General features: G+C 50.0%; 1 protein-coding gene across 3 annotated transcripts in view; it reads right to left on the bottom strand.

Moving 5' to 3' along the window:
* Positions 1 to 14,434, bottom strand: part of CUNH1orf226 (chromosome unknown C1orf226 homolog) — a 260,479-nt gene that overhangs the window by 61,649 nt on the left and 184,396 nt on the right. Inside the window, exons 3-4 of one of the 3 annotated variants that reach the window (XM_045086554.1) lie at positions 13,694 to 13,729; positions 2,899 to 2,957 (exon numbers count right to left, since the gene is read on the bottom strand). In XM_045086554.1, coding sequence (XP_044942489.1) covers positions 2,899 to 2,957; positions 13,694 to 13,729 — 95 coding nt within the window. Of the gene's footprint in view, positions 1 to 2,898; positions 2,973 to 13,636; positions 13,730 to 14,434 lie in introns of all 3 variants that reach the window. The other 2 variants (XM_004751409.3, XM_013055532.2) reach the window with 2 other exon arrangements.

The raw sequence follows: 14,434 nt of genomic DNA on the forward strand, positions 1-14,434 counted from the left end.
GGTGGTTCAGTTGGTAAAACGTCTGCTTCCGCTCAGGTCAGGATCCCAGCGTCTTGGGATCGAGTCCTGCTTCGGGCTCCCTGCTCAGCACCGAGTCTGCTTCTCTTCTCTCTCAGGCTCTGCCTGCTTGTGCTCTCTTTCTCTCTCACATGCTTTCTTTCTCTAATAAATAAATAAAATCTTCAAAAAGAGAGAGAGAAGCCCAGCCAGACTTGGAGAAAATATTTGCAAACCACACACCTGATAAAGGATATGAATTCACAATTTATGAAGAACTCTCAAAATTCAGTAAGAAAACAAAATAACCCAATAAAAAAATGGGCTAAGATTTGAACAGATGCTTTACAAAAGATACAGGAATGGCATGGAAGATGAAAAGATGCCCAAGGTCATCAGTCATTAGGAAATGCAAATTAAACCCCCAGTGAGATCTTAATATGCATGTATTGAAGGGCTAAAAACAAAACAAAACAAACAATACCAGATGCTGGCAAAGATATGAAGGAACTGGAGGTCTCAAACTCCACTAGCAGTTCTACCACTTTGGAAAAGTTTGGCAGTTTCATTAAAAAAAAAAAAAAAAAAATAGGGGCACGTTGCTGGCTCAGTTTAGCGTTTGCCTTCGGCTCAGGTCATGGTCGTGGGGTCCAGGGATCGAATCCTGTGTTGGGCTCTTTGCCCCTCAGGGAGTCTGCTTTCCCTCTCCCTCTGCCTACTGCTCCCCCTGCTTGTGCTCTCTCTTTTAATCACAAATAAGTCTCAAATAAATTAAATCTTTTAAAACAAAACCAAAAAACTACCAAGAAAATAAACAACAAAAACCTACCATGTAATCATTCTACTCCTGTGTATTCACCTAAGAAAAATGAAAGTGTATGTCCGTATACACACCTGTATTGAAGAGCCATATAAGCTTTTGTTGTGATAGCCTCAAATTAGAAACACTAAAATGTCCCCAACATATGAATGGCTGAGCACATCGAGTTATACTCATGCCATGGAACACTATTTAGGAATAAAAACAGATAAGCCACTGATACATACAATGACAAGTAATGATCTTTACAATAACCATGCTTAATGACTGAAGCCAGGCCCAGAAAAAGGACACACTGCACGACTCTATACAAAATTTTAAGAAAACACAAACTCGTCTGGAACAACAGAAAGGAAGAGAGTAGTTGCCTGGGCATGTGCAGGCAGGAGGTTGGGAGATCGGACAGGAAAGTGGAAAGGTGGGTGGAGAAGATCACAAGTGGGCACACGAGGAAACTTGTGGGGGTGACAGAGACTCACCATCACGACTGAGGTCATGGCTTTAGAAGTGAACACAGGTCAACATTCACCAAATTAATCATGCTAAATATGCTCCGTTTTTGTAAGTCAATTACACCTCAAAATAAAACTGTTATAAGACCTAAAATTGATATCCTGTATGGATTATGTTGTTAAAGCTTTGGGGAAAGTCTTTTCTTTCAACCCAGAAAAGGTTGATTCAAGTCCCCGAGCAGCATTCACAATGAGCTGGCTTTGTATGCGTACGGTGCCCCTGTGGGAAAACAAAACAACACACCCAGAAATTCTTCCTTTTACAAAAGGAGAATGACAGGGGCTCATCCATTCAGATCCTGCAAGCCCAGTTCTGATGCGATCTGTTTCCCCGAAGCCTTTCCTTATCACTCAAGTAGAAAGTGATCATTCCCTCCTGTGAATCACTGTAACACTTAAGTTAATTTTCAGATATTAGTTGAGTGCATTTCTCCAACCACCCATCGCACGTTTATTAAATGATGCATCTAGGCCAGACACTGGCTCGGGGCTGGGAATACGGAAGTGAGTCGGGCACAGTTCTCCCCCTGGAAGAGCCTCATAGTCTACCAGCAAAAGACCTGAAGTGACAGTAACACACGATAACACTTGTTTCCACAAACATATGAAAGTACAACAGGGACCCAGAGAAAGAAATTCACGTTGTCAGACACATGGTCTTGCGTCTCAGTGACGTGCTTCCCTCCAGACTAACACCCCCCAAGAGTAAGGGACCATGACTGACTCACTCGAGTTACCCACCGAATCACCCAGCACAACACCCGGCCCGCGGGGGTTCACATTCGTATAATCCCTTGAGTGAATGGAAATTTCCCTTCCCAGGCAACCGCTCTGACTAGAAGGCAGGGCCACCATGTTGCCCACTCGGCAATGGAGTCCCAACCTTTATCCATTTTGCCGACCAAAGCAAGTCAATTGACCCTGGGTTCCCCCAAACCCCAAAGGAAGAGCTGATACCCATTCTGCCGGTGAAGAAAAACAGGAAGGAGGTAGGGGTGCGCTGGGGTGGGGGGACGCTCGCTCAGCAGAGTCCGGGACACCAGAGGGACGCGGGTGAATCGAGGTCCCGCGGTGGGTGCGAGGGGGACCCTGGCGCTCGGGACTGTGACCCCCAGATATTCCTCTGCCCAGGGGGCACACATCTAACCTCTGAGGAATCCTACCGGTCTCCTGAAGGCAATTTCTAGGGATTATACGTGTGACTTTCTGCGTTCCCAGATCACAAACCCTTTATCTTCACTCAGTTTCTGAAGGCGCAGAGGTGAACAGATAGGCAATTATAAAATTTCAGTCAAGATAAAACTAACACGAGCTGGAAAAGTCTCAAATGACCACCAAACGATGAGGACTAAACACCAAGCAGAAATCCTCCTTCATTTCTAGACAGTGCGATCGAGCCTAAGAAGCATTTCCCTCTCAGCCTGAACGATAACGTGGATGTGCTTCTTGTACTTACATGTATAGAAAAAGCAGGTCCAGAAGGGAAGAGCAGCAGAAATTTAGTTGAATTTATCTGGCCCCACCAGCCCGACAGCTCCAGGGGCCAGCAGGCGGGGACGGGGCTCTTACCTGTAGATGGGGTCCTGCATCACCAGCATCTTGCTCTCATCCCACGTCCACTCCTTTTTCTGCAATAAAAGAAGCTGTAAATGAATAAGTTAGGCTTGTCCTTCACTACAGAACCAGGGCACACGTAAGCTACTAATCGTTACGCAAACACATGCCTCCGCTCCTGGCCTGACTTCTGAGGCCAAAGGACAAGTGGGAGATGTCCTGTCTAGTCTGGGCAGCTTCCTCGAGCACTTTAAGGAGAGTCTCCCTCTGGGACACAGAGGGCAGGTCGGAGCCAAGGCTGCTGCCACCCCTCCGAGGACCACAAGTGGACTCCAAAGCAAAATTTCACGGAGAGATCACCAAGGGGAGAAAAAGAGACTACACGTCACTCCAGAGGAGTGGGAGCAGGAGGAGGAACACAGCGGAGAAGGAGGCAGAGCTGTGGGAAAGCCAGCTGCCAGCCCCCTCCTTAGAGGGGAGCTGGAGGCACCCACGCCTGGAGAGGTTACTGGTACATTGTAGCTACCCAAGAGGACAGTCCTGCTGCCCGTGAACCTAACTGTGAGTGCCAAGGAGACCCCAGGGCAACTGGGTGTGAGGACAAGGACAGAGGGTTCGGGGCTGTCCTGGAAACCCCAGGTGCTTGACGAAGTGAGAAGCACCCCCAGGCGTTGAAGAAGCACCAGGACAGCAGCCGCCGCGCCCTCCCAGGCCCCCGCCACCCCCCACCACCAGGTGCAGGGACAGGGACCCCTCCCGCACTTCCACTGGCCTTGGCCACAGAGGTAGGGCTGTCCAGGACAACCGGGAAGAACACACTCTTCCCTCCATGAAAGAGGGTCAAGCAGAGTGAAGGCAAGAAAGCCTTTGTGGACTCCATGGCTGTTTCACGAGTGCTCTCTGCACCCAGGGTGGTGGCCCTCTAAGCACCGGTGTGGGAAGACAGGCCTCCGCCAGGGCCCGGGGGAGTCCCTGTTTAGGCCCTTCAGAGACATGAAGCAGTATGTGTCCAGCAGCTTTGCTCACACACAGCCCCGGACGCGCCCAGCAGACAGCACCGCCTGCACGGGCCACTTCCTCCCCGAAGTCTGAGTCAATCCTAATCCGGCCCACAGAGGTGGCCTGTCGACGGGCTTACAAGCATTCAACACCGACGCTGTCTCAGAAAAGAAAACTCTGCTTCAAGAACTAGTTTTTCAAAAAATTGCCTTCCTGGAATGGCCATGCTCGGCCGTGCGAGATGTTCATGTACAAACGGCCCATTCAGCACACACACCGACAAAGGAGCCTGCGTCTTTTTCTCAACGAGACCGCTCCAGATGTAGACATACAGCCAGGCCAGGCCCTCTTCTTCATACAACATCATCCCCAGCTTAGCAGAGTCCTCATCAGACCGGGCTTCTAGACTTCTCGCTACCCTAGTTGACCTTGTCTATACCCACACCATTTGCCAGTGTCCCCCTCAAAACCTGGTCCTCTGGCCGGAATCCCTTACTGATTCATAGGTGGTCAGGTTGGCAGAGACACGTCCATTTCTGCATTCCAGGGCTGATACTCTTAGCCCAGCAAGGACTAGTGGGTCGTATTTCCAGCAGCCCTACTGGCACACATGGGGCTTCCACTGCACATACCGAGATTTTTCCAAGGCAAAGTGACTCATCATTTGGATGCCTGTGTTAAACATGCAGTAGAAATGTTCACCCTGGGAGTCCTTTGAACAGCAAAACAGATTTCAAACATGGCTTGATTTGGGGCAACTTGTAATACAAATACTAAATAATTAGACATTATTATTAAATCACATTTCTATTTATGGGCACGTATTCCTGCCCAGTCTTAATTCAGTTCAGTTAGCAGCGTGTGGAGAGAGAGAGAGCACCTCCCTCGCTGGTGAGCCCGTTCACCTGGACTGTATTTCAGCAGTTGTAGGTTTCAGTGCTATTATTTCCATTTGGGTCTTCTTTCTTCTCTTTCTACTGAGCCTTCCTACTTCTTCTGTGTCAAGAGTGTAACTGCTCATGGAAGGATCTTTGTGACAGCGCCCCAACATCCTTGTCAGATGATTCCAACACCTGTCATCTCAGTAGTGCAATCTCTTGACTCTCTTTTTACGCATTTGAGATTTTCCCCATTTCTGGTAGAGAAGTGTTTTTCGAACGAAACCTCAACATTTCAGAAAATACTTTTAGAAGGGATACCCGGCACCCCTAGAGGATATCTTGACCAAAGAATAAACAACTTTCCACCTACTTATTTTCCTTTTCTGAAAATTGCATTAAAATCTGGTCCAATCCCTTCATAGATTTTGCAGGAATCCTTGCATATGTCCATTAAATTGATGACGGGATCAGAAAATTACCAAGATAAGTCAAAGGACCTGGGGCAAAGTCTACGCTTCAATATCCCTTCCAGGCCACCATCTTTCAAATAAGACCCTGAGCCGTGCAGAGACCACAGCATGGTGTCCCCCTCGTGTACAGCCTGGTCAAGATGAGAGCTAAGTTCTGATTCATAAACCAGTGACCATTCTCCGGTACAAGTGAGCATCAGTGCGGGACCGTAAACCGCATCCCTCAGAGGGAAGCCCAGCGGACCTAAGGAACAATGTCTTCTCTCTTGCTCTGAAACCATTTCACAGACCTCCTCTTTTTCAAATGTTCCAGAGGGGGAAAAAAAAAAAAAAAAACAAAGACGACACACACGAATCGCCCCCTTCTCACTTTTCTACACAGAAATAAATATTCTTTGAAGGAAAACATTTTAGGAAAAATAATGTTCTTAATAAGAGAAGGAAAACAGGAAGAAAGACGAATGACCTACCGCCGCGCTGCGGTTAGGCCTCAAAGTTGGCTTCAACCATGGGACAGCGACATTAGTAATGAAGGCCACCTACAGCCAGACTTAGTTTCACTGGCTCCAGAAGCTCACACAGCTCCCGCTTCTCCCTGAAACCATTCCTTGTTTCAATGATTAGAAATAAAGATCTTGGGAGTCCTGGAAGCTGCATGAGGAAATTTTCAGTGTTGCTACCACTGTCCTGAATGGGCTACAGTCCCCGAGACGGACCCGGGAATGACGACATTTCAAGTCCAGATGGGAGTGCAGTGGAGAAGCAGGGGGAAGACAGGAGGGAAGGAGAGGGTGCACACACGAGCTGTGAGCCCCTGGCTGAGGCAGAGGGCACCTCACAGCCACGTTTACTGCTAACAGGACGACCAGCAGGGCGGAACGAGCTGGTCCTCAGCCTCCTTCAGCCCGAGGTCCAGGCTCAGGCGGGGCCTCCCCAGCACCACGGAGAGTCCGCGTGGTAACGGTGAGGCCGCTCAGCGAGGCCCGGGGAGATGGAGACGGACCCCCTCACCGGCTCCGCTGACAGAAAGGAAGGGGAGAGGACAGGCAGCGCCGCGGGGTCCCGTCCAGCCGCTGCCGGACTCCCACTCTGCACGTGTCGAATCACGTCCCTCTGCACCTGCCCAGGACGCTCATAGCATCGTTGAGCCTTCAGGAGGCCTCTGAACTAGAGCTTACCAGCCTGTCTCTCTGCCTTTCCTTCTCTCACGTCTCCTCCCTTCCTATGAATTCCTCACGCCAAGGTAATTTAAAAAATCAACACCAATAGAGCAGCTTCTCTGAGCCACATTACTGGCTTGTCAAAACTTCCTGCAGAGAGAACGCTGTATGTGCCCCAAGACCTGCAATTACAGGGGGTAAGACCACGGGTCCCGCCTGGGGCATTCTGAACCCCACCATCAGTGTGGTGAAGGACCTGCTTCGGGGACACCCCCAGCTAAGCAGTGTGCAGGGACGCCCAGGGCAGGCCCATCCCTGGCAGCCATGGGAGGCCCCGGGCACCTGGCTTTGGCTCCAGGACTCCCTGACAGCCTTGCCACAGCTTCCTCAGAGCACACCGCCGTCTAAGAGACTGTCTCCCACCTTCTCTCCTGCCCCGCTCTCTCCTTCACCTGGAAACAGCCCCCCACTGAACTGTGAGCCCCCCGGCCTTGCCCAGGGCCTCCCCACCTTCTCGAACAGGCACTAAATCCCGCCTTGGCATTTGGTTTTGGGAGGACCTAGAATAACACAAAGTGAGAAAGAAAAGATATGGGCAAGTCATTTTTAGCTGCTTCCTTTTCTATTCTCACAAAAAAAATTCTCTAGCGCGTACAGAAGAAAAATCTTCCTTTCATTTAATAACGTTTCTACAATACTTCCTTCATGTTTTCAGCATTGGTCACAACCTTAAAAGATACATACTAAGGCTCAGAGACATTACTACCCCCCGCCAAGTTCACCTAGCGCGGTGGTAATGAAACCCAACTCGTACACCTCCATGCCCCACGCTCTTCTTGCCGCTCCAACTGATATAATCAGAGAAAGTCAGTCTCCACCACCTGCAAATGGTAAAGGGCTCGCAGACCACGGAATGGGGGAAGCGTGTCCTTTACCTAATGAGTGCAAATGGCCAGTCCTCCAGGGAAAGTTACAGCCATTCTGACATTCCAAAAATCTGCCGGCAGGGAATGGGATGTGGGAACTGGGTCAGAGACAGGACTGCCCGGAACAGTGCCAAGAACAGGAGAGAGAGTTGGGATCATTATCCTAGCTGTCCTGTCTCCTCGTAGAGCCCGGAAATGGATAAGGCATCTTTGAAGCTCTTCCCCAGGAACCCAAAAGTGGAGGATGAACTTGTATTGGCACTGACTCCCTAGACACATCAAAAGTCTGTAAGCTTTATCATTATTCATGCTCCTGGAAGCAGTGGAGACTTCTTAAAAAACAAAACACAACACAACCTTGCAAGGGCCTTATTAACTCAGTTTGACAAGTTCTCCATGTTTCCAGACAGAACAGGATTAGTCTGAAAATAGAGCAATCCCTCATCTTCACACATCATCTAGGGATACAGGTAACACATTTCAAAACTGCAGTGTTCATAAATCCTCACACGATGTACATAATTCCTAATGTGCGTGCTTTAAAATGAGCAGACGGTAAAGGGGGCCCAGAAATATGACATGGTAGGAAAAAAACTGGACCAAGTTTAGTCCTGGCTCCATCAGTATCTGTGTGGGTGACCCTGGGACAGTCACGGGACCTCTCCTGTCCTCCGTTACCAAAACCCAACCAACCATGGGAGCAGACTCAATTGTTCCTGAAGTTCTTTCTCCTGAATCCTCGTTCTACCATTCTTCCTGCCACTTTTCTTATGCAATTAGATTTGACGTCTATGTTTCCACAATAACTAAAGCTACTCTTTGGGCAGGAAACTAGTTCTCCTGCGATGTGCTATCCCAGTGACAGAGTACAGGCTAGAAGTTAAAGACCTTGGGTTGATGAGGCATTTCCTATAGAGAAGCTTTTCTCTGAGCAGCCTGAAGAGATGAGTGGACACACGGCAACACAGTGGTGGGAAGAACCTACTTATCTGAGGGAGAGAGACCCGATTCAGACCTTAACGTCAACTTCTGATGGGATGTGAGGTCTTGGGCAAATTGTTCAATCTTCTTTCACAAAACGAGCCCAAGGACGGTACCTACATCACAGAGTGGTTATGACCAATTAATAAGCATATAGAACATCAAACGGGCCCAGCAAATGGCAGGTGTTCCAGACCAACGTTAGCTCCTATTTTTAGCTGTTCTCATTACCATCATTCCATGGACCAAACTCTCATGAGTTTGGTCCCTCTGTCCTTCTAACTTCACAAACAGATGAAACAGAATTAGAGAGAAGACAGGGTCCCTGCCCCTAAAGGCTTAGCCCATGGGGGAAAAGAGATAAATAGCTCTAATGCACATCTGTGGGAGCTGTAATAGACCCACGTGTGCAGATAATGCCATTAAAAATAATTCTGCTGGAAAGGGTCAATGTCTAATACCCTTTTGGATCCTACTCAGTTCCTTGAATAGGGTAGACACACAATGAGAACGAAGGAGCCTTTGTAGGATGTTAGGAGAGCCTTAGGAGATCCCAACCCAGTTACTGGAATACAAGAGATATCATATGAAACTGAGGCCTTTCAGATCCTTTCATAGAAAAACCCTTTGGATGAAGTTCAAGACTAATCTTTCTTATTCGGAAGCCCACTCCCTAGCAAATAGCACTGTAGTAGGACTCCAGGGTTATAATAAATGATCATTATTATATACACAGCAAAGCTAATTACTTGGGTCTGGCTGGGAGTTGAAGAAAACGAACTGACTGGGAGCTGACAAAGCCCCTTAATAGTGGGGTTCACAGCACAAATCTCAACCAAAAGTCCACGGAAATTGAGATTCATTACCTGCTGGCATCAGTTCAAGATGACAGCATTTTTAGATGCTTGTTAACATAACCGAAAAGGTCTATTTTACATCTCAGTGAGAGATGATCGTAAAATATCTGGCTATGGTCTGTCCTGGAATCAGGCCCCTGAGCAGGTCCGGCTGAGAGCACCACTGAAGTGAACGACTCCCATTGAGGCCTTCCGGAGCTTGGGAAAGGCTTTCCTTCCTTGTGTCTTCAAATGGGCAAATGGACAAGAGCAGAAAAGAGGGAGGGAATGTGAGAGCCACAAGTATCAAACGAGACTTCATTTGATCCAACTGCTAAGTACTCAGTTCTTCCCGATTTGAGGACATCATCACAAATCATGCTCACTCATCCAGTGAGCCAACAACCACAATAACTGAAAACACACCACACGGCCAGGTCCCCGAGTAAGTGCTGGGCTTACCACAATGGCCCCATCCTTAAGAAGTTCTTGGGAGGGCAGGGAATCCCTAAAACCATGCCTTCTCTGCAATCCCCACCCCCACCCCGGCAGAAAGCATCCCACTATTCACCAAGCATAGACAGGCAAGCAGGTCCCAGCCCGCCCCAGAGAATCAGGAGGCAACAGTGCACAGACCCACTTGGCCTCTAGGGTCTGCTTTGTTTCTAGCCCAGGGGGCTCTCAGGACCTACGTAAGGACAGGTGACCCACACGCCCAAGCAGCACAGAGCATCCCGGTGGGCGAGGTCAAAGTGATCACCTGATCCAACTCTTCTTTTTTTGTAAAGATTTTATTTATTTCAAAAAAAAAAAAAAGATTTTATTTATTTCAAAGACAGAGATCACAAGTTGGCAGAGAGGCAGACAGAGAGAGAGGGGGAAGCAGGCTCCCCACTGAGTAGAGAGCCCGATGTGGGGCTCCATCTCAGGACCCTGAGATCATGACCTGAGCAGAAGGCAGAGGTCAACCCACTGAGCCATCCAGGTGCCCCCGGATCCAACTCTTGATAGTGAAGCTCAGAGAGGCAAAATAACCTGCCTATGACCCCACAGCCAGGTAGGGAAGAGCCAGGACGAGGACCCAGGTCTTCTCTTCTTAGCAAAGGGCTCCCTCCAGCATGCACACTAATCTGGGGAAAGTCAATGTGTTTGCAGGCGGAGGGGACAAGTCAATATTTTGACCATGGAGGGCAGCCCAGACACTGAGGAATCCGTTAAGAATGTCAGGCTGGACCTCTACTGTGCCCATGGCTCATTATCAGCTGTGACCTTTTCTACACCCTCAGCCACTGGGCAAGAGTTCTAGTTCTTAACCTTGATGAGGATGGCCGTCAGACATCTGCAGACTGTTCCATTTCCTTGGAGACAAGCGTGGCACGTCTGCACTCGGCCTCTCTCCATTCTCTACACAGAGACAGACAGGCAGACTGCGAGGTGGCGTGAGCTCTCAGATATCAGGGACTGGCCACGAGGGAACCAAACGACACAGAGGCTGACCACTGTGAATGTGCACCCAGCTTCCCAGGTGACATAAATGAACGCTGTGCTTACAGGCTCTATCCAAATCACAAGCACACCCAAAACAGACACCAGGCAGGGGTAGAGAAAACAAGACGGGAAGCATCCCTTTCCCAAGCCTGGCATCCAAAGAATCAGACTGAGGAAAGACCTGTTAGATCACCTCTTGTCTAGGCCAGCTGGAGAGGGAACCCACACTAGCAATTAGCAGGGATGGAGTTTCAAAATGAGTCACAAGGTCCCACGGGCCCCCTGGGGAAGACGCTTCTCCAGCTCAGCTCTCATTACTCAGTAGAAGGAAGCTGGCTTCTCTGCCAGGTGTCACCTCAGCACACAGGTGTCCTTACGGGGGGTGTGATCTTGGGCAAATATTTAAGGCTCTTCGACATGAGTTTCGTCATATGCAGATGGGGGATGATGCTGTGGCTTAGGGTACCTGACGCATGCAGGACCCCAGGAGATGGGGAATAAGACTGCCCCCTAAGGGCAAAGCACAAAGTGCCATCATCGTGGACCAAATCAGAGGTCTACTAAGTCACCCGCAGAGACAGAATAGGCCCCACGACAGCAGACTGTGAGATGGAAGCCAAGCGACAGATGATGTCAGCTGGAAGTGTGAGCTCAGCAGGGTAGTGGGGAGGGGCAGGGACGGCGAGCCGGGAAGCTACACAAGTCGGTGACGAAGGCGGACTCTGGCAGAGCGTGTCAAACAGACCCCGGGAAGCATGGGCCCAACAAGGTCCCTATGAACATCCAAGGGACCCATTTATCGTGGAACCAGGGGTCAGGAAACATTCCTGCCGCACGATTAGTGGACTTACTCCATTTCTCCCTTCCACACTCACCGAACCATGTCTAACCACATGCCTTCCCACATCACTTGCCTCAGAGAAAACGTGCTTTTCGGGCCCATCAGGCTAACGGGAGTATCTGGCCTGGCCAACCGTTCTACGTCTCAAAGTGAATAAAGGAACTGTTGGTCAAGTCTGCACGCGAGCCTCTCTGGAGCTCTGCCAGGGTTAAGTCTTGGACTCTGGAAGGCCGATCACTCAGTACCCGGCCGGGGAGCCGCTGAGTGAGGACACGTGAGAGTGGCTGATTTCCCGAGGGGACTGGATGCTGTGGAAGCTGACCGCGTGTCCCCAAGCCCTTCCCAGGAGGTCTGATGCAGAGACACATGCAACGGGCGTGGAAGCATCTTGTAATCTGGAAAGTGCCCCCACACCACAACCACTACTTCATCAGATAGGACACGAGGGCCCTCAGCCACCAGCCCCCTGCCACACAAAGGGCTGAGTAAAGATCCCTGACACACGAGACCAGAGCCTGCCTGGGACTCAGGCTGCCTGAGTCACGAGCCGGGGTGCGCGGGCCCGTGTTTTTTCCTGAGGGCACCTCTCGCTTTTAAACTCACATGGCCATCATCACCCGTGATTTATTTCACTGGCTTCAGCAACTCACCTGTCCAGGGACTCTTAAGAGGACGATGTTCCAAAGACTGCCCCACGGTTAACCACTGCGTGCGCACACGTGCGGTGGGGGAGGGGCAGAAAAATGCCCCGCCCCACCCCCCACCGCCGACCGAGAACAAGATGGGGACTCTGGCCACGCTGTGGAGGTTTATCAAGGCAAAAACATTTCATAAGAGATTACAAATTCCCTACTGCTTGTAAATTTTTAAAGAGCTCTTTACGAACGATATTATCATATTCTATTTTTTTCCTGTATAATTCCAGCCTCATAGCCAGAACTCTTTCTAGAACCTCCCCTAAAGATATTTAGGGCGCATAAGAGAACAAGTTTTGCTTTAATACATGGCAGACCTTTGTAAACGTCCATTTGTTGAGAGAAAAAATGAGCGACCTACGGAAGCAGAGCAGCCCCCGCCGTGGAGTGCTGTCCAGTCCTACCCTGGCCCATGTTTTCGCGAGGAGGACACGGAGCAGATTCACATCCTCGGACCAGCAAGATGACCCCCCTTTCACGTCTCTCTCAACTATCTGGTTCTCCCAGTTTATGTCGCCTGTGACTACATACTCGTCTTCACCTTCTAGAGCCCCGACCCTCAGGGTCTACCTGAATTAACAGCATCTTGGGTTCAGAACCAAAAGCAGCTTGTGGGGTCTCTACACTACAATGCTCCTGCGTGAGGGTGCTGCCACCGGACGTGTAAAACAAGGCCATCCTGAATCCAAAAGATACCAGCAGAGTGAAGAAACAGAGAAACAAAAGGACTCCTCCTATATCCTCAATCTCACAAAGCCCCTTTCTGCTTCTTTCTGGAAACATACACTCTCCCCTCTGCCAATACGTACATCTAGCTTTTCCCAGAGGTTAACATCATTCTCCCACGACACGCACAAGTAGCACAAACACAGCCACACGTTTAAGCAACATTTGCCCCCTCTCTTGTGTCACCCCCACTCAGAGGAATGCCCCCCAAATGGCTCCATCCCCCCGCCCCCTCCCCACCTTGGCTACAGCCCAGGCTTCCTGCACACGGAACAACAGCCGTGGTTGGGTCTTGAGGGACTATTCCGAGAGACAGGCTGAAGCAGCAGCAACAGGACAACACAGTGAGGCTGGGGGACTGAGGGTGATTCGGGACAGAAGGCGACAACTGCTAAGGAAGCCTCCCCATCCACCCTCCTGCCGAACCCTCTGACTCGTCATCCCGTTGAATTTCAAGTACTTCCTGAGATCAAGACTCCAAGGTCCAGGTGCCAAAACGCAAGGATGGCAGGAGGTGGAGCCCTGTTTGCCCACAGGACGCCAGGACATGGAGCCGCTGGGCTGTGGAGAGCACCGGCCTCCACCTCTTCTGCTGCAACCGCGGCCTCTCAACACAGTGGCTGCCCTGAGCAAGACCATTCACCAGACGAGGAAGAATTCTGTCCAGGGAGCGGCCTAGCAAAGACAAGGCATCCCACGCCCACCTTCCCTGCCCCCGTCCTCACTAGTTTCTGGGTCAGAGCCCCTTACCTTCTTCTTCTTCTTCAGAATCACTTTCACTCCATCCACCGAAACCATAATGCTCACCTTCTTCTTCTTGATGTTCTTGGCTTTGAACTCATACTGCAGGGGGAGGAGAGAAAGAAGCACAGTCCAGTCAGGTCAACGTACCTGCAAGGTCCCAACTAGCTCACGCCCCGGAAGATGGCCACAGGTGGACTCTCAGGGGATGTAAAGGCAGGTGAGTGTCTCGGGGTCAGCACCTGGCCACCAGGGATGGCCGTGGGATGGGGTAATCCACCCTAACGAGCTGAAGACAGAGCCCGCCTTCAAAATGTCATCGGAAACCCAGAACCTTCCCTCAAAAACTCATTCTGATGTTCGACAACCTCCACTGACAGGTTTTTCCTATGTCTACGCAAACGCTGTGGAAACGCAATTCCATCTTCACTGAGGATTAGGAAGAGCTGCTACCGGTCTTCAGATCAGGGCTGTTGTGGGTTTTTTCACATATTAAAAAAATCATGAGTTCTAAGCTATTCTCTGTAAGCTCAAGTCTCAAATTCCTTTATCCGGAGGTCAGTTTCCAAGTCTACCCACAGCTCTATTAGCCTGAAATATTCTGGAGAGTATTCTAGAAAGGATCTGACTAATGGTGGTTACGAGGGAGGGCACTGCCTCACAATCCCTACGGGTCCCTGCGCTGCTGACGGACACTGGCCTCATCCTCATCTCCAGACATCCTCCGTTACATTTGCTCATTCCTAGCCATTGCTTCTGCCTGTGCAGACATCGGTGATGGCCGGTATAGTTCGACATTTTCCTCAC

This window comes from Mustela putorius, unplaced genomic scaffold (assembly GCF_011764305.1).
Source record: "Mustela putorius furo isolate JIRA1106 unplaced genomic scaffold, ASM1176430v1.1 tig00000997_pilon_pilon_pilon, whole genome shotgun sequence".
NCBI lineage: Eukaryota > Metazoa > Chordata > Mammalia > Carnivora > Mustelidae > Mustela > Mustela putorius.